This window comes from Elgaria multicarinata, chromosome 11 (assembly GCF_023053635.1).
Source record: "Elgaria multicarinata webbii isolate HBS135686 ecotype San Diego chromosome 11, rElgMul1.1.pri, whole genome shotgun sequence".
Classification (NCBI taxonomy): domain Eukaryota; kingdom Metazoa; phylum Chordata; class Lepidosauria; order Squamata; family Anguidae; genus Elgaria; species Elgaria multicarinata.
The window spans coordinates 30,518,697-30,544,435 of NC_086181.1; the positions used below are offsets into that span (position 1 = coordinate 30,518,697).

The 25,739-nt window shown below is 52.0% G+C and overlaps 1 protein-coding gene across 4 annotated transcripts in view; it reads right to left on the reverse strand.

Annotated features, from left to right (window-relative positions):
* Positions 1–2,512: 2,512 nt before the first annotated feature.
* The window catches only part of PPP1R12C (protein phosphatase 1 regulatory subunit 12C), a 44,112-nt gene continuing 20,885 nt past the window's right edge, over positions 2,513–25,739 (reverse strand). Inside the window, exons 7-23 of one of the 4 annotated variants that reach the window (XM_063138513.1) lie at positions 22,688–22,776; positions 21,067–21,209; positions 20,715–20,809; positions 15,494–15,682; positions 13,225–13,320; positions 12,646–12,740; positions 11,017–11,124; positions 10,240–10,330; positions 9,496–9,639; positions 8,695–8,785; positions 8,347–8,468; positions 8,086–8,144; positions 7,162–7,270; positions 6,881–6,985; positions 6,096–6,146; positions 5,482–5,532; positions 2,513–4,800 (exon numbers count right to left, since the gene is read on the reverse strand). In XM_063138513.1, the coding sequence (XP_062994583.1) occupies positions 4,714–4,800; positions 5,482–5,532; positions 6,096–6,146; positions 6,881–6,985; positions 7,162–7,270; positions 8,086–8,144; positions 8,347–8,468; positions 8,695–8,785; positions 9,496–9,639; positions 10,240–10,330; positions 11,017–11,124; positions 12,646–12,740; positions 13,225–13,320; positions 15,494–15,682; positions 20,715–20,809; positions 21,067–21,209; positions 22,688–22,776 (1,725 nt within the window). In that variant the 3' untranslated portion in view covers positions 2,513–4,713. Of the gene's footprint in view, positions 4,801–5,481; positions 5,533–6,095; positions 6,147–6,880; positions 6,986–7,161; positions 7,271–8,085; positions 8,145–8,346; positions 8,469–8,694; positions 8,786–9,495; positions 9,640–10,239; positions 10,331–11,016; positions 11,125–12,645; positions 12,741–13,224; positions 13,321–15,493; positions 15,686–20,714; positions 20,810–21,066; positions 21,210–22,687; positions 22,777–25,739 lie in introns of all 4 variants that reach the window. The other 3 variants (XM_063138512.1, XM_063138515.1, XM_063138514.1) reach the window with 3 other exon arrangements.

Below are 25,739 nucleotides of genomic sequence, written 5' to 3' on the forward strand. Positions count from 1 at the left end.
CGCTGTAGCCGCCGCCTCCCCGCCGGCCTCCTGCTGCCGGGGTAAGAGCCACCTGGGATTCCCCAGCCGCCTCCTCCTCCTCCGTCTCTTCTGGGCAGGTAGGCAGGAATCTACACCATCGTTTTGGGGGCGTACTGGAGGCTCATGCAAGCGCCTTCAGCACGACGTGTAGATTCCCTCTATGTCTCCTGGCTTTTCTGGCGTAGCTGTAAGAGGGAGGTCACCTCTTTCCTGCCTGGAGGGACACCCAGATTTGATGCATCACCTGTGCCTGGGGCCAACACAACACCTTGCTTTGACATCCTTACTATTCTTGAAGGTTAGGTTTGGCCCGGGGAGGAAGAGAAGGCCAAAGGGTGTGGCTAAGGCTACCTCTAATTTTAGTCCAAGGAGAGACTCAAGAATGTGAGTCACTGTGAAGTCAAATTTTAACCTGATGAGCTATAACTTTTGTTTGTCGTGGAGGCGCAGGTGCAAGAAGTTATGCAAGTTTACAGCAGAGGTCTTGGTACAACAGGCAGATACGCAGAAGCGTTGCACGAGTTTTGTTTGGTGGATGCTGCTCAAAGCAGCGGGGTTGTAAGGTAGGAGCCTTAGGTCTTCCCGCACCTCGAAAAGAACGGAGTTGGAAAAGGTGAAGGAAGGGGCCACCAAAATCAAGGAGCAGCCCAACTATGGGGAAAAGTTACAATCCCTGTTTAGCTTAGGGAGCGGGGGGGGGGGGCAAGGCAAGTAAAGGGAGGCATGATAGAATTCTGCAAATGTACTAGAGCCCATCTGCCATCCCATGAAGCTCCGTGGCAGGCGCTTAAGGGCAGAAAACAGGAAGCACTGCCTTACACACTGCCCCTGTTCACAAGACACCTTAAACCACAGTTTTAACCATGGTGATTAAGCCAGGAAGCCAGGCTGTGTTCTGGAGACACCTTAAACCATGGCGAATAAGGCTTTTTGCCTTAGTCACCGTGGTTAAAGCCATGGTTTAAGATGTCTTCTGAACACGGCCCGGCTTTCTGGCTTACCCACCGTGGTTAAACCCGGGGTTTAAGGTGTCTTGTGAACAGGGCCGGTGCATTGTTAAAACTGTGGAATTCACTGCCACAAGATGCAGCGACAGCTGCCAATTTGGACAGCATAAAAGGTGCCTAGACAAATTCGTGGATGATAAGGCTAGCAATGGCTGCTAGTCATGATACTTCTAGGCTACTTCTAGTATCAGAGGGTGTATGCTTCTCTTTACCAGTTGCTACGGAACACAAGCGGGGGGCATGCTATTGCATTACGTTCTTGTGGACTTCCCACAGGCAGCTGGTTGACCGCCGTGTGATCAGTGCTGGATCTTTGGTCTGATCTTGCATGGCTCTTACGTTCTCTTGGGGAAGATGGGACTTCCTCAGCTATGGAGAAGTTGCTTCCAACCAAAGCCACGGACAAAATACTGTACTAGATAGGACTTCGGTCTGATCCAGCACAGTGAAGATATTAATGTAAATCCCAGTAGGATGCTAGATTGATATCATCTGGTATGGGAAGGGGAGGAAGATCAGAGGGTCTGGAAAACCCTAATATTAATATTTCTATAATGCCATCTGTGTACCTGGTGCTTTACAAACAGATAGAAAATGTACCTACCCCCAAGGGGCTTGCAGGCTAAAATACACTTGCACTGTTCAAGATACAGCTGCATAGTTAAGAATCCAAGAACAGCCATGCTGGATTGGACCAAATGCCAACCACATGGCCAATCAGCCTATAGGAAGCCAACAGCCGCTACTATTGCTCCACACCAGCTGGTATTCAGCGAGGAGATGCCTCTGAATGTGACAGCTCTGTCCCCACCCCCTTTAAAGCAACTGCAGCTGGGGCCCATCAGTTGCCCCTTAAAGTAGTTCAGCCTTTATATATACAGAACAGTTTAGGGCCTTCTTCAACCAGATGTGTGGACTACTGCTCCCAGCATCTCCCACCCAGCTGTTTGTAGCTGAAAGATTATAACCTGCCTCAGTGAATGTGGTTGTTAGTCCAAATTAATTAACCTGGATTAAAATGGACAAGAGAATGAGGACTGGGTATAGAGGGGCTTATCAGATTCTTTTATCCCACCTTTCTTCCATGGTGAATAAAGCAAAAAGCCTTATTCGCTGTGGTTTAAAGCCATGGTTTAAGGTGTCTTCTGAACACGGCCTAGCTTTCTGGCTTACCCACTGTGGTTAAAGCCATGGTTTAAGGTGTCTTCTGAACACAGCCCGGCTTTCTGTCTTAACCACTGTGGTTAAAGCCATGGTTTAAGGTGTCTTCTGAACACAGCCCGGCTTTCTGTCTTAACCACTGTGGTTAAAGCCATGGTTTAAGGTGTCTTCTGAATGGGCCCAGTAAGTGATCCAAGGTCACACAGCAGGTTTCAGGGTTAAGGGAGGATTTCAACCCATGTTTCCCTGGTTCAAGCCCAACACACCCTGTCCAGTACACCCACAGCGCATGGCATCTTAAGAAATGAGCTAATGCAAAGACCCCGTTTTTAACTTTTTTAATTATATTCAAACACGGTAATTTCAATTCCCTGTTCTTTTAAAACAAATGCAGCTGAGCTGCTGAATAAACAAGTACAATATAGAGACTTCTTTGGAAAAAAAATACTCATGCGATATTGCACATTTAAGTTTTTCTGCATTTTTTTTCTTCTTGTTTTTTTTTTGTTTTTTTGTTGGCGATGCAGCCATATAGAAAATACTTCTGTTATGTACAGATATGTTTGGGGAGAGGAGTTTGCAAACCAGGGCAGGTGGAGGGAAGAAAAGGTGGGGAGCAGGGAGGGAGGGGAGGAACAACATGGCAGAAAGGGAAGGGGCTATTTATTTTGGCAAAGGAATCTTGGCTCATGATAGCGCAGGAAAACACACACAGACACACACAGACAGGATTTTCAGGGTAGTACTTTGGACCCGTTTCTCTTGGAATTACTTTTAGCCCTCAGTTTCACTTGGAAGTACTCTTAGCCCTCAGTTTTAACAATGAAAATATTTGATTGTGTGCGTGCAGGAAGAGGAATGTAGGGAGGAGAGCCACGAAGCTAGAACCCCCATGAATCCTCTAGGAAAGCGGCAAGAGTCCAGGGAACTGGAAAACGAGAGGTCAAGGAGGCACAGTCCCAGGGGAAGGAGGAGGAGGAGGAGGAGGAGGAGGAGTGGAGCGCCGAAGGCTGGCGACCGTGGCCGGGTCAAAGGCGGACTTTGGCGAGGGCCCACACGGTCCGTTTCAGGGCCAGGGACGTTTGGGCAACCTCACAGCCGGACTGGGCTTTGGCAGAGAGCTGTGGGCACTGTCCAGACCGTGGAAAGGGACCGTTTCCTGAGGGTTTGGCCTCAGGCCAGAAAGCATTGGAATCAATTGTTACAGCCAGGCCTAACTTTGGACACTTGAGGTTGTGAGAAGGGGACAAGACACACCTGGAGCCGAATATCAGGATGAGGAAGGAAATGAAGAATAGGAAGAGGTCAATCCCCACCAACTTTAGAAAGGCAGGGAAAGGAACAACTGTAGCCCCCCCCGCTCTAGCTCCCCCACCCCACCCCACCCCCCAACAATGCAACTATGGCACTTCAGTGTCACCTTCACAGCTAATACTATCTTGGTCCCTAAATACTGCCTCTCCTGCTGAATTCCTCTGCCCTTTTGGCTCTAGAAAGCCTCAGAACAGCCAAACTCACAGACTATTAAAACAAAACCCCCAACCGTTACCCTTCCACTGCCCTTTGATTAAACCATGCCGGTGCCTTTCGCACTCACACCTTCCCCCTCCCCACTTCGCCTGAGGCTGCCGCTTGTCCCGTTTTTCACCCGCCTGATCCAAGTCCACAATTCCCAAACCAGCTGCCAGCCTAGACTCTAAGACCTGACCGCTAGATGCCACCTCCCATCTTATGAAGTCTTTTGTCCTCTTGCAGCGTTTATGTCGTCATCAATGCACCGGGGCCTGGTAAGAGGTGATGGAAAGGGGCACTGGGACTGAGTCCAGACCCCACCCCTTGCAACGGGAGGGACGATCATTATCGGGAGAAGGCTGCTCCCGGGCTGCAGAGTCCAAGCCTTCAGCCTAAGAGGCAGAGCTATAAGCAGCGCCGGTTAGACAGCAACGCCTGTATGTCCGCCCCCCCTCCCCCGTTAATCCTCCTCTCTGCACAACCTCAGAAACCTGGCCGTTTGCTTCCAAGCTTTGAAGCGACTCGGTTCGTCTCGCCCTCCCTGCCATCGGCCAACAGAACGGTCCCGCGGCTGCTCCACGCCTCCCCCCCTCCCCGGTGGAAGACTGGCTCCCGTCATTCCCCACCCCGTGTTCATGGAAGGAAAAAAGCGACAAGCAAATAACACCACTTTAAGGAAGCCACAAAATAAATACTGTCTCTGGAAAAAGGGGTGGGTGGGGTTGAAATAAAAAGAGGGTGTGAGGAAGGAAAGGGGTGGGTGAGGCTCGAGACATTGCTTCTGGGATTAAACTTGGCATGTGCGGGGGGGGGGGGGGAACCGCATCGGTTGGTGGGCGCCTGACTGGCAGAGGCTTGGGACAGCCAACGTATGGAGCGCTTGGGTGGCGAGCGGGAGTTGGCCGCTCCTATCCTCATGGACTCCTCCTGCCCCTGTGGAGGATCTGGTGCACAAGAAGGTGGGGTGTGGCGTAAGGCCCCTGCTTCGGAGAGGGGCCAGGGGCCGCAGCATTCACTTGGAGAGCTTGCTGATGACACGGATGAGGGCGGCGTTTTCGTCTTTGAGACGCTGGTTGTCGGCCTTCAGGTCTGAAAGAGCCTGCAGGAGAGGAGGCAAGCACAAAACGAAAACCCTGATGCGCCTGGTTCCGAGCCTTCGCCCCGGGCCTCCCTGACAAGACGGAAGCTTGTCCTAAGAACACAAGAGGAGCCGTGCTGGATCAGACCGAGGGTCCATCTAGTCCAGCACTCTGTTCACACAGTGGCCAATCAGCTGCCGGCCAGGGACCAACAAAGCAGGACAGCTGGACAACCATCTGTCAGGGATGCTTAGGGTGGATTCCTGCACTGAGCAGGGGGTTGGACTCCATGGCCTTGTAGGCCCCTTCCAACTCTGCTATTCTATGATTCTATGACACAGTGTAACAGCACCCTCCCACCCATGTTCCCCAGCAATGGGTGCACATAGGCTTACAGCCTCTGATACCGGAGGCTGCACTTAGCCATCAGGGCTTGTAGCCATTGATAGCCTTCTCCTCCAGGAATTTACCCAGCCCCCTTTGAAAGCCATCCAAATCGGGGGCCATCACTGCATCTTGTGGTAGCGAATTCCGTAGTTTAACTACGCGTTGTGTGAAGAAGGACTTCCTTTTATTTGTCCTGAATCTCCCACCAATCGGCTTTGTGCAGATGACCCCATTGGGTTCCAGTATTTTGAAGGCTACGACTTGAGCCTTCGGGATGAGAGACCCAGGGGCTCATCCGACCGGACGGGGATTACCTTCAACTCTTCCTCCAGCTCTGCCGCTTTCCTCTCCAAAGCTCGCCGTTCCTAGGGGAAGCCGGGGGGGGGGGGGGGGGGGAGAGAGAAGAAGCAAAGGAATGAAGACGGAGGAGGAAAGGGAGTTCTAAGAAGGCATTTATGCCGTGCTAAGGGAAATCAGTCTCTACAGAACAGACGATAGCTGACTTCAGTCTTGCGGGGTCTAGAATTCCTGCGGTCCACTCAGGTGCGTCACATTTACAAAACCAGAGTGCATAATCAGGGTGCCTTCACAGGTATAGCTCAATCTGTCTTCTGTGAGCCTTGTTAGATGAGCCCAAGGTCTATGTAGTCCAGCATCCTTTGCAAGAAGCCTGGCAAGCAGCAAACGCTCCCTGGCCCATCTCCCCACCCCTACGAGTGAACCCAAGGGCTGCTATCATCTTTCCAGCCAGCAGAGAGCAGCAGCGGGGTCCTTTGCCATTTCGTTCCCTTCCCCATCACTGCAACAGGGCTGGATCGTTCCCAGGCGCCTCTAGCAGCAACAACAACAATTCGGTTTTCATGACGCAGCAGCAGCATCCAGAAAGGGGCTGGGGAAGGCAAAAGACGAGGCGGAAACAGGTACTTACGAATCTCTCCAGCTCCAGCAGAGCCGGCCGCTCAGCAAAACGCTCCTGCCTCTGTGGGCAAACAATGCAACAAAGCACACCGTGAGATGCACAGCCGTGACACAATGAAGCCAAACTTTGGGGTATGTGTGTTTGAGATAAGGACTTATAATAGCAGGGAGGGCAGTCCTTAGTCAAGGGAGGGGGGCATTCACAAAAGGCCCTGTGGCTAGTAGCCACCCTGCCCCGTCTCTGAAATCAGGGACACCCACAGTGAGGCCTCAGCTGAAGATTATTGTACACGAGCAGGTTTGGACGGGAGACGGACAGGTAATGCCGCTCCCAGGTTTTGTGCAGCGCAGCCTTCTCTATCCCGACGGCTTTGAGATGTGTCGGACTACAACTTCCAGCATCCCAGCTGGGGTGGGTGGGTGATGGGAGTTGTAGTCGAATACCTCTGGAAGGCCCGGGGTTGGGGAAGGCTGACGTAGCACATGCTGAAACGTTCAAGGGGACTCCCACATCTATCAACCAAGCCGCCTTCTGAAAAGCCGGTGTGGTGGAGGGAGGGGCGGAGGCTGGGAGGCCCCCACCTGCGAGTGCAGCGGCTGTTTCTTACTTCTTCACTGTTCCTTGCAGCGGGGAGATCGCAGCCAGGGATTCCCGGCTAGCTAATAGCTCAAACTCTTAGTCAGTCTATCTATCTGTCTATCTATCATCTCACACTGATGACAGAGCTGCCGGCTGCTCTTGTCACACTGAGCTGCCCCCCTCCCCTAAGAAGCAGCCCCCCCTCCGCCTCGTACCTGGGTCACTCTCTCCAGCTCCAACTTGATCTGCGTCAGCTGTAGTTGCGCCTCTTGGAGTTGCTCCTTCAGTTTTTCATTCTCAATCGAGAGATCTTCATACAGCTTAGGGAGAGACACAGAGGGGGGAATGAGGAGGCAGGGCCCTGAGACGGCCAGCAGCCTCACGCGAGATGTCGCTGTATGTCCCTCTATACAGATATATAGCCTGTTAGGATCCCTTCGCCAGCAGCCTCCCTCCCACTCAGAGGATCCAAGCACCCTGAGTCCCAATCACTAACTTTCTTGTAATAGTGATCGGGTTCCTCTCTGTAGACGGATGAGGCACTGTTCTGTCTCTGGCAGGCGTAGGGGGCCGTCCGGTTTGGCAAGAGGCTGTTTAGGTGTTCACTGAAAAGAAGTAGGAGAGCAGAGTCATGGAAATGCCCTTTTGGGGGCTCCTCACACTCTGCAATTCAGGGGTGTGTGTGCATGCGCACACGCGCACACACACACACACAGAGCCACACACTGCATCTTCATCCCAAAAACCATTTCAGGGCAGTGTACATAAAGTTACCTGAAAACAGCCTAAAATCTTAACTCTAAACCTCAAACAATACAATAGAGACAGAAAACTATTTCAACCGGCTAAAAAGATACTAATTTGAATTTTAAAATGTAAAAAAAATGAGAATTTGTGGTTAAAAAGCCTGTACAAGTAACAAGGTTTGAACGTGGCACTGAAAAGGACGCTCCACCAGCCAGAGCTGGACCTCCCGTGGCGGCACATTCAAAATCAGGGTGCCCCTGCAGATTAGATGTTGTAGACGATAAAAGATGCTCTCTTACTGAAGGGGGACAGAGAAGGGCCTCCTCTGATGATCTTAATGCACGGGCAGGTTGACATGACAGGTGCTCCTCCAGATGTTTGGGTATAATTTCGATAATGGGTTGAAAATAAAAGGTTGAGGATCAGGCATGCTGACAAAAATACAGCCCATTTTTGGCATATTAAGTTATTGGATTTTGCACCCTTTATTTTGAGCGCATAATTTTCTTTAAAAAAAAAGAGAAGAAGTTTTCCTGGCAACAGCATTTACACCTGTTAATAATGTGAACCTCAGTTGTCACTAAAGAAGCAATGCCTGAATCCATTTATCTGCCTGCCCCCTATCCCTTCTCGGCGCTCCAATTTAAGCGCTGGGTCCCGAAGGGGAATCTACCTGCCATGTCCGGACGGATCTTCATTGTTGACTTGCTCACCCTCTTCATCTTCCTCACCCTGGAGGAAGGAAAGAGGAAGTTGTGGTTTATGGGCTCGCCTGGATTATCCGTAGAGAGACACAATTTCGGGGGCGTGTAGAAGGCGGCCGCGGCCCAAGTTCTCAGCAACATGACGACACAGCGCCCCCTACTGGCGCCCTGTGGCCGGCCCTCCCTTTCCCAGCACCGCAAACCCGTTCCAAGCTCCTCTGGACAGTCACCTCTGAGTTCCCCCCCAGCCCACTGATGCGCCTGTCCCGCCGGCCTTTCCTGCGGTCCCGGATAGCCAGCCTGTTCCGGAAGTCCGAATCCACCTCTGAGCTGGTCTCATCAGTTTCCGCGCCTGCAAAAGACAAGCGGCTTTACTCCAGGTGTCCACATACTTGCCATGGAATTTATTTATTTATAGCAGTGGCATAAAACAGGCCAGAAGAATAACAGAGAGAGAGAAAAGAAATTTCAGTAGTGCAGAAGTACTGTGAACCCACAGCACAACATACTAAAGAGGCAAACTGGAAATAGATCAGGAAAAAAGGAGCACAAAACGTCCACTTGAGTACAGGTGTTACCTTTTCTAGGCTGCGAATTCACCACTAATGGATTCACAGTATAAACTGATGAACTGTCTGAACTGGAAAGCCGGAATCTCCTAGAAGAGTCCTGAAGGAGGTGTTTTGGGGGGGGGGGGTCAGGTTAGGGAGAACAAGGAGAGAGAATGATTACAAACGTGCTACAGTGCCAGCCTTCCTCAACCTGGGGCGCTCCAGATGTGTTGGACTGCATCTCCCAGAATGCCCCAGCCAGCTGGCTGGGGCATTCTGGGAGTTGTAGTCCAACACATCTGGAGCGCCCCAGGTTGAGGAAGGCTGTGCTACACGATGGCTCAAGGAAGCAGGGTAGCCATTTGTACAAGGGCCAAACTAAAGCCTGGAATGACCGGAAGGCACGTGGGGGAGTGGGGGTGCCACTGACCCATGAGATGTGCAGGAGGACGCCAGGCTCTCACCCCAATCCAGTGTAACAGCAGCAAACTCAGCAAACTCAGAACTCACTTTGAAGCCTACAGAATAGATACACTTTCCCCCACCAACACAAACGTTCCAAGGGGATACTATTTAGCTTGACAATCCCCATCCTGTTTGACATGCTTTGGTTTTAATTGTCTGCTGTCTTGAAGGATTCCTATTCTGAAACGTGGGATATAATGATAACAAAGGCACACGTTCCATCCTATGTCAAACCAGTAGCCTTTGCCACCCCCGCCCCTCTATCATGCCCTCAAGTTCTTGGTGGCAGCCAGAGTTGCCCCAGAGCAGCGAAAGGCCTGAAGCCTGCACCTTCCGCCCCACCCCACCCTCGCTTCCTGCCACCTCTGTCGTCGTCTCCGGGGACTGCTGCTCTCCCTCTTTGTCACGCCTCTCATCCTCCTTGCTTCGCTGCTCCGAGGCGGTTTTGGAATCCCCGGCCCGGCCCATGGTCTTCTCAGCCTCCTTTAAGTCTGTGAGAGTGACACCCTGCAAGCAGAAAGCGGGGAGGCGGAGAGGCGGAAGGTACGTGAAAAATGGGTCAAATGGGGAAGCACGGCACCACCTAGAGGCTGTTGCCGGCAGTGCTGCTGCTGGAGGAGAACAGAACGCTTATTTATTTATTACATTCCTATACCGCCCAATAGCTGGAGCTCTCTGGGCGGTTCACAAAAATTAAAACCATTCAAAGTATAAAACAGTATAAAACCATAATATAAAATACAATATAAAAGCTCAACCAGATAAAAACAGCAGCAATGCAAAATTATGAATTTAAAACACCAAGTTAAAAATTATTTATAGACTGTTAAAATGCTGGGAGAATAAAAAGGTCTTCACCTATTCTAAAAGCATATAATGTAGGTGCCAAGCGAACCTCCTTAGGGAGCTCATTCCACAGCCGGGGTGCCACAGCAGAGAAGGCCCTCCTCCTGGCAGCCACCTGCCTCACTTCCTTTGGATGTCCCCATGCCTAGGCCACCAAAGTGGCCTCACCACTCCCTGTGGCTGCCAGTCCCAACTCCCAGCCCCCTTCGCATTACCTTCAAACCTGAGCCACTGGGCCTCATTCCCAGCGCCAACCCGTACCTGTGTGGAACGCCTGGATTGTCTCATGAGTCTGGAACGAGCCTTCCGCTGGGACTCCGACTCTTCGTCCCGCACTGGGGTCTGGTACGACCTGGGTGAAGAAAACAGGGAATGGGCAGCATTTAAAGGCTTCCCTTCGTGCCCTCCTTAGCATTTTAGGGCTCCCTCTTGCTTTCAGGCACCACAGAGCCTGTGCTTTAGTGGTGGGAAGGAAGCGTTTTACCCTCTTTTCAACTCCTTCGTCTCTCAGACGGCGCCAAGCCCTCCTCCCTTCCAGACCACATATAACCCCCTTCCTAAGCTAGCAAAATAGGCCTACTATTGACATAACAGGGGCTGGGGGGGGATGGAGAAATGGAGGCTGCCCTCCTGCCACCCTGTCCCGTCCCCCCACAAAGCCCCTTTCGCCGGACAGGGAAAGCAGAAGGCTAACAGATGGCTAAATGGTGTTGTGAGAGATGCTAATTGCACCACGCAGAAGATCCTTCCTTCCGATATCAAAACTGGCTCTGGGCAGCTGGTGCAAAAGGAGTCGGGAATGGTTGCTTGAATAAGCATCTCCCCCCGCCCCCAGGAGGATCCAAACGCAGCTGCCTTTGTCGCGACGGAGAGAGTTAGTAGAAATAAAGCTTGTTAACAGAAGGCCGAGGCACGGAAGGTGGGCAACGGGGAAGGCGGCAGTAACAGGGACCTCTCGTTTGGTACCCGGAAGCACCCCTCTCTCCTGATCCTGACGGCTTTCCACACACGGCTGCCCCTGGGCCCACCAACCCTCACCTTCGGCGGTCCCGGGGATCCATGCTAGAGCTGATGGCAGTGGCAGAAGGGGGCTGGTGTGGGGCAGGGGCTGTATCTATCTTCATCTGAAGGCCACCTTCTAAGTTTCTGTGGGGAGGGAGCAAGGAGAGAAAGAAGAGAACGAGAGACAGAGAGAAAGAGCACGTGCAAGAGAGCGTGTTTAGAGGGGGGCCCTGACAAGATCTCCCACTTTCAGAAAACTACAGGTCCCCAACCCACGGCTAACCAGAACTTGGGCCTTTAATCCAGGGCTCTTCCAAACTTGCATATCCAGCCCCCTGCCCTCTTAGAAGCTCTCACCTGTATGAGCTGTTCCCACACACCCTCCCACCCCCGGCCCACCCCATTTTGCTCCGAGAGAGAAACCGGCTGCTCTGACAGGCCTTTTCTTTCTAATGTTGTGACTGGCTGAACCCTTTTGAAATTATATACAGCAGCCTTCCTCAACCTGGGGCGCTCTAGATGTGTTGGACTACAACTCCCAGAATGCCCCAGCTGGCTGGGGCATTCTGGGAGATGCAGTCCAACACATCTGGAGCGCCCCAGGTTGAGGAAGGCTGATATACAGCATGTCCGACGTACAAATTGCTTTACTCTTTTTTAAAAAAGTGTTTGTCCTCCACAATCTGGCAAAGCAAGTCTTCAATTAATCCTGTCTTGTGGATGGAGAGTGGAGATGAAGAGGAAGCCACATTCCCCAAGCATCCCAGCCGCTGCCTAAACAGAGGTTCAAACCCAGGAACACCGCCCCCCACGTCCAGTTCTATCAGCTCAACTCCACTGCTGCTGTTTCTGTTCATATATGTTCAATAACTACTTGAGGAAAGGCGCTCCACAAAGCATTTTTGCAACCTAGGCGGCTCTTAAACCCACGCCAGCCTTTTCATAAAGCAGGACAGTACCGACGGTCTCAAATTGCAGATGGTGGAAAGAGCAGAGATTGTGACCTGCTTAAGATCACTCACAGTATTTGCGTATGACCTAAATGCTGAACTGGGTACCGCGGGGATCACAGCCTGTGCTCTTAACCCCCAATAAGGTCTGTGGAGCACGCAGGAAGGCCAGGCAGCAGCAATTCCCTGAGGCTCTGCTGGCTCCCCTCATATCTGTCACGACTCTAGTTTGGTTCATCCCACACTCCTTTGCCAGAAAAACTCAAAGCCGCCTCCTCTGACCTAATCCAGGATTTGGGGATATCCTGGCAATGGGGCTAGCCTGGTTTAATCCAGGAGAGGGGAACCTCCAGTTCCCATGAGCCCCAACCACCAGGGTAGATGTTCAGGGAAGATGGGAGTTGTAATCCAACTTCTGGTTTTAAGCTATTGGATCCTACCACTCCAGAGCACCACAGAAGTAGGCCCTTTTCACCCCCTCCCTAGTGGCAAGGAGAGAACCTTGAACTCTCACCACTGATTCAACTTACCAGCTTCACAGGTATGTTCAGGGCAGCATGCATCGGCTGCAAGGATAACACAGAAGGGGAAACCCACCCTGCGAGGGATGCCGAGTGGCCCACAGTGAGCTTCACGGCTGGATAAAGATTAGAACCACGGCCTCCCCAGTTCGAGCCTGACTTTCTATCTGGCTCAGCAATGGCAGATTACTCACGCTCGCCGGGGGTCCCGGTGGGGTTCTGTGTCTGGGAGGGCAAATATCCGCCGAGTGGGGGTCGGGGTCACCCGGGCCAGGCGTGGTTCCTTGCTCTGTTGGAAGTAAAGGGAGACACTGAAGGGGAATCCACATTGAGGGCGGCCTGATGCTGCTGTCAATTCACATTCTGGCCAGGAGGGGAAGCTGCTCAGAGGCCAGCTGGAGACCTCGGAAGCTTTGACTTGCTTTTCGGCCCAGGCCCCAGGGCGTCTCCGGCACTACCAGGAAGCAGCGCTGGACCAGGTATGGAGCACTTCATTAGCGCTTACCAACACAGAGTAGCTGTGGCTCAGAGAAAGCCAGGGGAAAGGAAGTCTAAGAAATAAACTAGCCAGGGCAAAAGGGCAGAGTTAAGAGGAAAACCAAATGAAGGAACATTTGAGCAAGATCATTGTGGACTGTGTATGATCCCGCCAGAGTCCCCTCCCACGTAAACCCACGGCTCTCAAGCTAAGCCCCACAAGCCTAAGCCCCCAAATGGAAGAAGCTAGCAGGCAAGGTCATCAGCCACACCCTCTGATGGGCAGAGGCTCCTACCGGGTCACCAGCTGGCTCAGAAGCTGCACTCCTATTGGCTAACCCTGGGCCAATGGGGTTCTTGTTCCACTTCTGTAAGAGCTCCCGGATGTCTTGCTGCAGGTATACAGACAGTGGTGGAAGGGGGGAGGATGGACGGGGAAGGAGAGAGAGAGAGAAAGGAAGGAAGGAAGAAAAGGGAAGGAGGGCAAAGCAGAGACAAACGTGTGGCAAAATCCATGCCTTGAAATCCCATTTCGAGGAGCCACCCCACCGGAATGAGACGCCCCACACCACGGCAGGCTCTATTCCTATAAAACGGAACCTGCCAAGATGCTAGACCTGAGGTGGGAGATGGGAGATGAGGAGCGGGGGAAGAAGAGGGGCAGCAGAACGCCCTGCCCTCCCCAGAAGGGGCTGCGAAGGACCTGCCCGGCCTCCTCTCCTTCCCCAGCGTCCACTCCAGCACTTCCCGGCCACCGGTGCCTCCCTTGCGCTTTCCCCAGCCTCTACAGGGCATGAGGTAAGGTGCCCAGGCAAAGATCTGCCTGCTACCTGACCCAGAAGCCGCGTCCCCTTAAGTCTCCAGAAGCTTCCGAGTTGGCTGTTGGCGACTCAGCGCCGAGGCAAAAAGCACTTGGCACATGCTCAGAAAAACACAGGGAAAAATCAGCTCACAGCTACTCAGGGCTTTCATGGAGATTTCTGGAGCCAGCGCGAGTGTGCCTCTGAGCTTATGCAGAGCTCATTTCCTTAAGCATCACCCACCCTCACTGCCTGAGATTAGGGAGCAAAGCTTCCAGGTCAAAGGCGGCACCTTGAAGGAAGGCCTCCGCAAGCTGTCTGCAAGCTTTAGAAGTTGTACTGCAGCCCTGGAAGAATCTAAAATGATTGCGTTGGGAAATTCAAACCTCCAAATTCTCCCAGTGAAGCAAAAGTGAGCCGCGTTATACCGAGTCAGACCGCTGGTCCATCTAATCCAGGGGTGCAGAACATGGTGCCCTCCAGATGTTTTCCACTAGAGCTATAGCCAGCAGGACCAATGGAAAGGATTGTGGAGAGTACAGTCCAGAACATGTGGAGGGCACTAGGTTGCCACCCCCTGATCTAATCAGCGTCGTCTCCTCTGGCGGGCAGAGGCTCTCCAAGGCCTGAAGAAGACAACAGGCTTTCCCCAGCCCTCCTATGCGAGATTCTTTTTCTAAGTGCATTGAACCTGGCCGACTCCACATGCCAAAACAGGTGCTTACGGCCTCTCTTTTTTGCACCCGTGTCCTGCTTGTGGGTCCCCGGTCGACGGCTGGTTGGCCACTGTGTGACCAGAGTGCTGGGCTAGATGGACCCTTGGCTCTGATCCAGCAGCAGGGCTCTTCCTATGTCCTCCGTTGGCTTGCTTCAGGCACAGTGGTCCGGCTTCCATTAGCCACGGGGGCGGCGAGGTGTTCTGCAGAGCTCCCCACCCTCTGATCCCATCTGCCCTCCCAAGACAACCCACTGGCTGATTCGTAAGATTTCTCCGGATACTGTCCATGTCCTTTCCAGAGTATCTGTACAGTCATACGGGCTAGAAGCTTGCTCTTTTAAAAAAATCAAGAAAAACAAGCCAGACCAGGAAGCACCTGATGCTAAATCCCACACGTAAGAAGTGTGAATACAAAACGGCTGGACTGCAATGCAAATCAGGCTATATCACACTGTGACACGAAGGCAACAGGCCAGGATCCCTGAAGGGCTGCATTCTCCTCTGTGAACCTGCACTTGCCCTGCTCTGAGTGTCCCTGTCCTCAGAGGTGCCCCCCGGGGTGATGAAACACCCTCACCAAGTAACATCCACCTAGTGCCTAATCTGCCGTTTTTAAAAAAATAAAATAAAAATGCAGCCCTGTTAAATCTTGTCCTGTCTTCCCAAGCTATTGAAGGAGATATAATCTGGAACCGCTTTATTATTTCCAGCCGTTCGTTGTCTGTTGAGCTGTTCTGCCTGTTTATGGCTTTCTTTTCATCTTACTTGGCTCCGTTTTAAAAACCGGCTTCGTTCTTCTACAGTTTGAACCTTTGTGAGCGAGCCGCTCAGAAGGCCAAGCAATGAGAAAAGAGAGGCAGAGATCTTAAATGAGAACCACGGGGCCATTAAACAGGAGGCCTGGGCCGCCTCTGCCCACTGCCCCTTCCATGAGCGGTGTGGGACCACCTTTGCTTTGCTCCAATCCGCTGCCGCCACGCTGAACACAGACGCCCGACAAAAGCTGCCGCTCAAGCATGGCGTGACGTTGCCTCTGCCCAGGCTTACCTTTTCCTCTGTGACCAAGCGAGGGCTGGACGCCGAGCGCTTGATGCCGCTGCCCTCCTTGGCTGCCCCTTCCTCCAGCCTGGCGTCCTGCAACACCCCGAAGCTGCTCGTCTTGCGTAGGCTCTGCCTCCAGACGGAGGGCGCCGCAGAGTCCTCCGGTTCCATGGTGCAGCTGGAGCCTCCGGAGAACTGCTGGGGAGGAGGGGGAGGGGAAGAGAAAGAGAGACGGACACGGAGGAAGTGGGGAGAAGAGGAAGGAAGGAAGGGGAGTCAGGACGGACGAAGGGAACTTTCAACTTGGAGCAACGGAGCTGGAGCGGACGTAGGGGCAGGGTAACCAGGCAGGGCTTATGCAGGGGCGTTCAGACCTGCACACACAGTAACTGATGGCTCCTTAGAGAGAGGGAGGAAGCAAGAGGGAGGACGCTGGAGAAGAAGAGGCCCCTGGTTCTGCAAGAGCAGGACCACAGTGGAGACTAGAGCGCAGGTAAAGGATTCCTCAGAGCTACGACGACACATGATGCAGGAATAGGAAAAGGGGGCTTGGTAGGTGGGGGGGCAGCAACGCGGGCCCAGGATACCCAGCTGACCGCCTTCCCCTATAGACACACCAAAAGGACCCCTGAGATCTTCAGAGGAGGCCTTCTTGGCCGTTCCACGACCCACAGGGCGTCATCAGCTAATGGCACTTTAGTGGGCCATGTGGCCAGTGGCCCCCACCCTCTGGAACATTTCCCCATAGGTGGCTCGGAAGGGGAGGGAAGCGTGGCCAGCTTCAAATGCCTCTTGAAAACATACAGGTTCACTCAGGCTTTCCCTGATTTGTCATCGATCTTAGCGCTGCTCTGCCTAGGGCTTCTGTTGTAACATTTTAAAGGTATTTATTTATTTTTGTACTGAAGGTGTTTTTATGTAAACCGCTTGGAAATCTTGGGATGTCAAGCAGTATAGAAGCGAATCAAACAATTAATTAATTTAAACTAACCAGATTTTTCTGAAGAAGAAAGAACACTGCAGAGGACACGGGGCACAGGTAGCTCTGTAAGATCGCACAGTCGGGCTGCGTAGCCAACCTGGAAAGGGCCAAGCCTCCTGGGGTTGCCCGTATGGGGTGTCAGATTTAAACGCAAAGGCACTCCCCACTGTTTCCTGAAACAAATGCGTCGTGGGGTGGGGTGGGGTGGGGTGGAGAAGAGGTCAAATCTGACAGAGGCCAAGCACCCCAGAAATCCCACCTCAATCGTTTGGAGCCTGCAGCCTGCCATGGATTACTCAGAGAAAATTACTCTGTATTAGAGCTCTCCGTCGCTTCGGACAGGAACCCCAAATCTGAGCCGAAGCAGGCGGCTTCGGTCTGCCTTGGCCCAGATCGGGCCGGGGCGGTCCGAAACGCTATTGGCCGACTCAGCCCAACTCGGAGCGATGGTGAGCCGTGGACCCCCGCCTATCAGCCTTATCTGATCCGCCTGTCCTTGAAGAGAGCCGCCATTTTCAATGAAGATGCGGGCTCTGGCATTTCTCAAGTCCCAAAATGGCCCTTTATGGCCGCCGTAGTTTGAGACCTTAGACTTAGGAAATGCCAGAGCCCCTACCTTCGTTGAGAATCGCGGCTCTTATTGAGGATGCAGGGAAGTGCCATGGGTGGGTAGGGGCTCTGGATATGGAGGAGGTGAACTCTTCTTTGGCCTCGTACCTGGCTTTGCCAGGTACCCACCGAGCAGCTGTTCGGTGGGTGCCTGGGAACCCGCAACGGCCAGCCCACTTTGGGTGTCCGGATCCAAAGCACTGAGTCGAATCAGGGCTGATTTGGAACCCCCGAGGCAGCTCCCAAAGCGAATCAGGGCTGGTGGTGTCCGTGCGCAACCCTACTCTGTATATGCTCAGAAGTACGTGATTCCTACTTGACATATTCCAAGATCAAGCCCTGGCACTGAAGTAGCTTCTAGGGCTGATTTCCGGCTCATCAGGTGAAAGGCTGCAACACTGAAGCCTCCCTGCACTCTCAAGCCAGATCTGCCAGGAAGTTGGAAGAATATCTATTAAAATACATAGGCACACTAGGGGAGAATTTCCCCCATCCCTTGCAAGATGATGCACTTAGAATGTGGGTTGGAAGGGAACCACTTTTCCCTGCGATTGTTAACAACCAACATTTCACCTACGGTTGTCTAAGATGCAGCTGACTGTGGCTGTTTCCCACCAAGGCCAAACGCAGCATGGGGAAAGGGGGGGGGTGAGGGAAGCGAGAGCGCCAGGGCCTCCCCCTCCCACCTCTATACACACCAGTCCCTCTGTGCTCCCCTCTGCTCTCCCCCTCCCAGGGCCCCGGCCAACCTGACATTCCAACACAAAAGCAGCTGATGCTTTTGACAAGCAGGGCTGCCGGGATTCCCATCATGCATCCTAGCTGCAGAATGTTGGAAGGTTGTCAAAGCAGAGGTCACGGCAGGTGAGAGCAGGGCTGGAAAGCGGCCTCTCCAGAATGGAAACCGGCTCAGGAAGTCGCAGGGCTTCGAGAGGTTTGCATCGGCTTCCCCCGCTGTGAATGTTTGGCCCGTGGCCCTTTTGAGTAATACATTCCACCACCTCCTTCCCAGGAAACTTCCATCGTGGCTGCTAGGCTCCCCCAATCCACTCAGGCGGACACATGCATGGACAAAAGGGGTTGGATAAATTCCTGGAGGAGAAGGCTATCAATGGCCGCTAGTCCTGATGGTTATGTGCTACCTCCAGTATCCGAGGCAGTAAGCCTGTGTGCAGCAGTTGCTGGGGAACATGGGTGCTGTTTCTAACAACTGAAGCTGCCTTAGGAAATATGGCAGCTGGGATTGGGAGCGCCAAAATATCAGAAAGGTGAATCAGCCAAGAGCAGATAATCAGGAGTACAGCCAGGTCATCCTGGCAATTTCATAAAATCATAGAATAGTAGAGTTGGAAGGGGCCAATAAGGCCATCAAGTCTAACCCCCTGCTCAATGCAGGAATCCACCCTAAAGCATAAAATTGATTAAACTAACTCTAAACTAGGGGTAGGCAAAGCTGGCGCCCAGATGTTTTGGACTACAACTCCTATAAAGCTCAGCCAGCATGGCCAATGGTCAGGGATTATGAGAGTTGTGTGGCCAACGGTCAGGGATTAGGAGAGTTGCCATGGCAACAGTCAGAGTTTATGAGAGTTGTAGTCCAAAACATCAGTTTGCTTACCCCCTGCTCTAAACTCAAAGTCAGTGACTCACCCAGTAAGAGATAGCTCAATTTCAGTTGAATGGGTTTTAAACCTTTGATCTCACTGGGCCATTAATGGGGGGGGGGGGGGGGAAGGGGATAATTAATGCAGACCCACAACGACATGTCCTTCCTCCTTCTCTCACAGCATCATGGGACACTCACTGTGGCTTTTTGTCCCTTCTGGGGCACCAGAATGATCCCTGTTTTGCGCAAACTTTGCCTCCACATGGACGGCCCCAGAGGGCTGGGGATGGGCAGCACGGGGGTGATGAAGGCAAACTGCGGCTGGAGCAGTTGGGTGGGAAAAGAAACCGAGGAGGAGGAGGAGGCGGCCGTGGCAGTGGTGCAGGCAGCAATGGATGGAAGGCAAAGGCGGAAAAGAAGATAGGAAAAAAACAAAAACATCCAAAGTATTTCACACAATACAGAAATGTCATGCATCAGAAAGGTTGGCCAACCAGGCATCAGAATGGAGTCAGAGGGCTGGTTTGCACAATCAAGCAGCCCACCATGGCTTATTTAAGCTACAATAGGTGTCAGTGTGTACTGACAGCCATTTTGAATAATCAATGCCCAGTCGCGGCTTGTGTCATGTGAACTCGGGGGCCATGGGTTATGCAAGGGTTACACAAGAGACCATGAGTTCCGTGAGGGTTGCATAACTCTCATGGTCCCTGGGTTCACATGACACAACAAGCCCAGCTGGGCGCTGAATATGCAAATCCCACCCTGTACAGGTCGCAGCCCGCCATGGCTTATTTAAGCCACAGTGGCTTGTTTTGATCATGCAAACTGTATAACGGCTGACCAGCAGGACCACCTCAGCCTGTTTCGGGAAGTCTCCCTCCACAGTGCCAACTCCAGACTCTCCTATGCCAACATCCCAAAACAGGACAAAGATCAACCTGCCCACCCCCGGGGAAAGATGCAAGAAACAACTGGTTAATCAAGCATGCAAGATGAAGGAAGAGTTATAAAATGAACTCAGCACATGCAGCAGAGGGGGAGGAATTGTGCAAGGATCAGTGAATAGCCAATTTGGGGGAGGGGAGGGGGGAGAAAAGAAGACACCTCTAAGGTGAAGATGGACCTTAAGAGTTGAGCTACACCAAGTATAGGACTGAGGTCTCATGGCTCACCGCTGCCCCTGTATTTAAAGCCCTCTTCCACATAAAGTAGGATTTCTGGCTCTGACGGCAGCCTGCCCCCAGTACAAACGCAGCAGCCTCCAGTCTTCCTCCTCCCAAGAGAATCCTTGCCAAGCGGTTAATGTTAGGACTAATCAAGATGGATAAGCGGAGATATTGAGGCCTGATCCAGAGATGCAATAGAACGAGGGGGGAATTAGTAGAGGTGGCTGAAAGGGTTGCACCATGTCAAACTGCCGGTGAAGGTACCATATTCAAATGCACACTCAGGTTAAAGAAAAAATATTTCTGCAACTAGAAAACACAAGCACAGCAGGGAGAAAGGTTTTGCCCACACCCACTCCCTCCTGCTCTCGTTCTTTTTTAATTTTGGGGAGTTGCTCCAGAAAGAGGCTCGAAAATGCAGTCTGACGTGGTACGGTCCACTTTACCACTGTATTGTGTTGCATGTACAGACCAGGCCACAGCCTAAAACGAACGGCAGGGAAGATTTGGGTATGAGGGCACACACAAGGCCTCTGGGCCCCATGTCTGCCGGTGCGAGTGACCCCAAGAATGAAGACGCGGCTGAAACTCTCTCGCAAAAAAAGATGCAAGGACTTGCTGCCCTCCACTCTTAAGCTCAGACAAAGGCTGGTTTGGGAGAGTGTGCAGAAGTTGGGATTTCAATGGGAAGCCAGACGGCGTAGTTTTTGCGCTGAGGCCTACACCATGAAAGGGGCAACTGGGGTAACAGGGGAAGGTGTGTGTGCGCGTAAGGGGGGGGGCTTCTTGCCACCACCTGCTTTCCCTTTTCACTTCTGGAAGACCGAGGCATCGTGCCACCATGGATACGCTAAGCCTCACCTTCTGCCCCGTGGGACTGGGGGACAGCGGACTGACGGGAGTCACAGCCACGCCATTCACCGCACTGCTGTCTGTTGCTGGACTCGTCTTCACCTCTGTAGGGGGAGCAGGAACCAGTTAGCATCTAATCCAGCCTTTCCCAACATGGCGGGCCCTCCAGGTGGCTTGGACTACAACACCCATCACACCCAGCCAGGAGTCCCCATGTGGAGTGCTGGCTGGGGACGTTGGGGGGTTGTAGTCCAGCACATCTGGAGGATGCCACATTGAGGACGTCCGATCTAATGCATCATGCCGGGTCCTCCGCTCTGGATCAAGTGAAGGCCTCAGCCCACCACAGAGCTCTGCCTACCATTGGAATTTGGGGTCTCCTCCCCCTCTGAGGCTGAACTGGACTCCTCCTCGCCGACAGCGATGGTGCCCAAAGTCTTGCGTTCCTTCGATTGGTCCTGGACAGAGATCTTCTCCTTGCTGCTCATGCGGCATACAGAACTCCTAGGAGAGACAGACGGAGGAGGAGGAGGAGGAGGAGGAGAAAAGAGAAGACTATAGTGGGGGGAAACAGCCAACTCACTCAGCCCCTCACACTCACCCGTAACAAAGACAACTAAAGGCCCACCCAGGCCAAGCCAGGATGTGTGTGGAGAAGTTCACTGCAGGGGCTGCAAATTTCAGGAATGCCAACAACCCCGGGAGCGTATGAGAATTTTGTTTCAGTTCATAAATTACTCGAAAATGTCCCATTTGCCACCCTGAATTCAAAGGGAAGTTGCATATTCACCGAAAACGTCCACAATCCCTGAACTTGCATTTGTGTTCAAAAGATGTGCACTTTTAAAACATTACATTTTCATGCTTTAGCCAATGGGGGGGGGGGGGGGAGTGCAGACTTTCCCCTTTCGAATGAACGGGGTGGGTGGGAAACCAGGTTGCAAACAAGAATCAGAGTGAACCAAACCGAGCTTTGAAAGGAAGTCTGGAGAATTTCGCTGGGTCTGAGCACCTTGAGCAATCCCATCCCTCATACAACCACTCAGTTCCCCATCAGATTCAAGCTACTCTCCATGGAGACAGGCAGGGTTTATTGGGGCTATGTATCTCCGTTCGCATCTTCTGCTAAACTGGTTTAAGCCTGGGTGTGACCCCGTGACAATCTCCCTAAAGATGGGAGTGCTTGTAGACCGGCTGTGCTCACACGACTTGTCCCTGGAACAACATGCAACTTGTGCTGAAATTTTGCTTTCACACCATTAAAGATGCTGACAGCCAATAGGATCCCAAGGGCTCGTTCACATGTGCCTGATCCTGGAAATACCATGCATGTGCCAATAGCATCTCACATACAGCTCAGTGTGGCACATGGGGGGCACACCCACATACACTGCCTCTCTCTCTCACACACTTAAATTTTATCCATGGCGATATGAGCTGGCAAGGTGTTTCCATGTCCGAACATGCACGAGCTGGCAGCAAAATCTGAGCTTGCCTCCAGTGATGTCTCTTAACAATCCACCCAATGAAGGCGGTTTCATGTGAGTGAACTGATGCCTCCTGCTAATAGGAGGGTTTCCTTTCATGCCAATGTTTATGGGACGGCAGACACTTGTAATTTGTACAGGCTTGATCTGTAACCACAAACAGTTGGGTAGCCCAACCTGACATCTGCAATTTGCAACAGTAAACATCTCTGTTGCAAAGTGGTTGTCAAACTTGCTGTACGCCAAATAAAGACTTCTTTCCAAACCTGTCCTGCAACTTACATTCGGTGGAGAAGGCAAAGTGTGTGTGTGTGTGTGATTCCATACTACGTAACGTAGTGCTGAACCGCTTGCTGCATCCTAGATTAAGGGCGAGAGCCTATGGCTTCTCTTGGGAAATCATAACATGTGGCTGGGGATTTTAGGACTAGAGAGCTGGCATTTCCTAACATGGTCAGGAATCTCATCATCATGCGCTCCCCCCCCCCAACTCACCTTCGGTGCTTGGCCGTGTAGGATGAAGGCTGCTCCAAGTTGGTGTCAATCAAAGCCTGCCTCAGGTGCGCCTCCTTCTTGCTGCGTAGCTGATGGAGAGACAGAGAGAAGAGGGTCAAACTCTCATTACCCTTGGATAAGCCAGTGTGGCATAGTGGCTAGAGTGTCAGACTGAGAGTCGGGAGATCCGGGTTCTAGTCCCCACTCGGCCACGGAAGCTCACTGGGTGACTTTGGGCCAGTCACAGCCTCTCAGACCAACCCACCTCACAGGGTTGTTGTTGTGAGGATAGAAATGGAGAGGAGGAGGATTATGTATGCTGCCTTGGGTCCCTTGCAAGAGGGAAAAGGCAGGATATATATGCAATAAATAAAATAAACGAATAAATAAATAAATAAATAAATAAATAAATAAATAAATAAAGGAATGGCGATGCAACCCTCACAGAGAAGAACAGATTTTACCAGGGCGAGTGGGTAGGGATGACGCATCTGCCTTCTGCACAGAAATAACTGGGACCAGAGCATTGTGTGACAGCTGCCGCTGTCTTCGCAGGACTGACCCAAAGTGGAGAAGTGTAGAGTGGCTGAAAGCTGAACTGAAGGAGCTGCGGGGGGAACCGTACTGATGTGGATGAGTTTAAGGGGGCAGCGAGCCTCTTGGAAAGAATGGCACTGACATGCCCACCGTTGGCATTTATAAGTGGCTTCAAGCACAGCTGAGAAGGGGCAGAACGAACGTTCACACCGGGCCTTGCCGTGCTGGAAGGAGAGAAGGCCTCCTCACAGGTAGTCAAGGGGGCACCATGAGCACATCTAGGACACCATCCTGTTTCCCACACCTGGCCAGCGAGGGGCTTCTGAGCATCCCCCCAATTTGTTAATTACATTTCTGTGCTGCCCCATAGCCATCAAGAGGACGGGAAGGCAATATTCGCCCCCTCTCCTGACCAGCAGCATTTAGCCACCTTGACTTGCAGCCATTGCTAGATTCATCCCTCCATGAAGCGGAGGAATTCTCTTTAAAAGCCACCCAGCGGAGTGGCCATCCCCACATCTTGTGAACTACGAATTCCCTGAGGGCGCGATGCCAGGCGTGTTTAGATAAAGAAAGAAGTCCTACAGTTGTAGGACGTTTTTTTCAGCCAAACATGCATAGGATTGCACTCTGAATTATGTGAGGTATCAAGAATCTGAATCTCTTGCCCCTTAATTTCATCGGGGGCGGCTCAGAGTTCTAGATATTATGAGGGAGAAAAACAACCCCAAACTCCTCTCTATCCACTTTCTCCACACGATAGAGGATTTTTACAAAGACTTCCCATGTCCCTCCTACGCAGTCATCTCCCCCCCCCTCTTTAAACCCTTTAGCCCCCCCAGACCTTCCCTCACAGGAAAGGAGCTTCAGGCCCTTCCATCGTTTGGGCGGTTTCACATGCAGCCTAGGTGAACGGCCCTTTCATCATGGGTTGCCGGGCGGTTACTCCCCTCTCAGCTCGGCTCTCTCAAAACTGGTTCTCATAGGAAAACTCCCACAGTCAAACGAGAGAGGGTGTGAGGAAAGAGAGAAAGAGAGAGAACGAGGGAACTCCTGAGGCTTTTTCCAAAGGACCTCGAGGCCGACCTGGCTTCAATGCATAGCTGGGAAAAGCATTAAACTGACAGGTGGGAAGGAGGCCTTTGCTACTTTCCTTCCCTCAGGGACCAAGCCTCTCTCATCCCCGCCGAAGCTTACGCCAGGAGCGGATGAAGAGAGGCAGGCGTGTGGCCTTCCTTCCTCTTGCCACAGTCGCCTCAGGGAGGCCCACCCTGCAGTTCCAGCAAACGCAGCCCTAGGCTGGCCAAGCTCAAATTAAGTTGACAGGCAAGCTGGCCTCCCTCCCTGACCCCCATACCCTGGGACGGGGCAGGGGGTCACCGCAATTTCTCTATGCTTGCTGTCCTTTGGCTGCTGGAACACCATGTCAAAAAGGGAATATAAGAAGCACAGCCAGGACTGAGCGCTCCCCCTCTCCAGCGTTTTGATTTGTTTTAAAGAAAAGACAACCAAGAAGAGCCTGCAAACAGGGAGACGAAATCCTCTCCCCTGCCTCCACGATCAGCGGAAACAATTACACAAGGCAAATGCAGGCTGCTGCTTGATTTGCATAACACACACACACACACAGCCCACAGAAATTAACTTTTCTTGGCACTGAATTACGGTGTGCGCGTGTGTATTTTAGCATAAGGCTATTTAAAGAAATTTATGCCCCCTAATTAATTAAAAAATCCCCAGTGTGGCTTATAACGATGATTTAAAATGCATAACAACACACCCCTGAAATGTAACAAATTAAAACACAATCACCTCTACCCCCCCAAAATACAAAGTAGCGGTTAAGACAGTAATCATAAATAAAGCCTCAGACAGCTGTAAACGACAACTAATCATTAAACGCTTGGGCGAGAACAAGTCAGGCGCCGAAAACGCTTCAGGCTAGGTGCCGGGTGAGGCGCCCTGGGAATTGGAACTCAGAGCCTGATGCCACCCCGAGAAAATCACCTTCCCCTGATCACTACTTGCTTAATTTCTGATGGTCTCCCCCACCCCCCTCCACCCGCACCGGGAACCACGACAGATCTCCAATTAAAGAAAAGTCAGAGGGCAATTCTTTTGGTGCACGAACACTTTCTGTATATCCAGTTTTGACATGTTAGACGTTTGAAGTGCACACACACATACAGACACTGATACCCTTCTGTAGGAGAGGCTTTAATCTAATGCGCAGTAGCAATGTTGGCGCATGGGCATTTCACAGCGCAAGCTTCTATTTGGGGATACGAGTCCTAGGAGTACGTTTATTTTATATAGTTTTAGGATGTCTGTCAGGGCAAAAATAAAAAAAAAACTCTCAAGGCAGCTCACACAAAAATATAAAAACTGTAACTTGCAATTTCAATACGATACCATTTCAATACGATACCATAATTTAACATCTCCAGCCCAGCCAAGCAACACCTAAAATTAATTAAACCATTAAAAACAAATCTGAAACCAGCAGGGGGGAAAA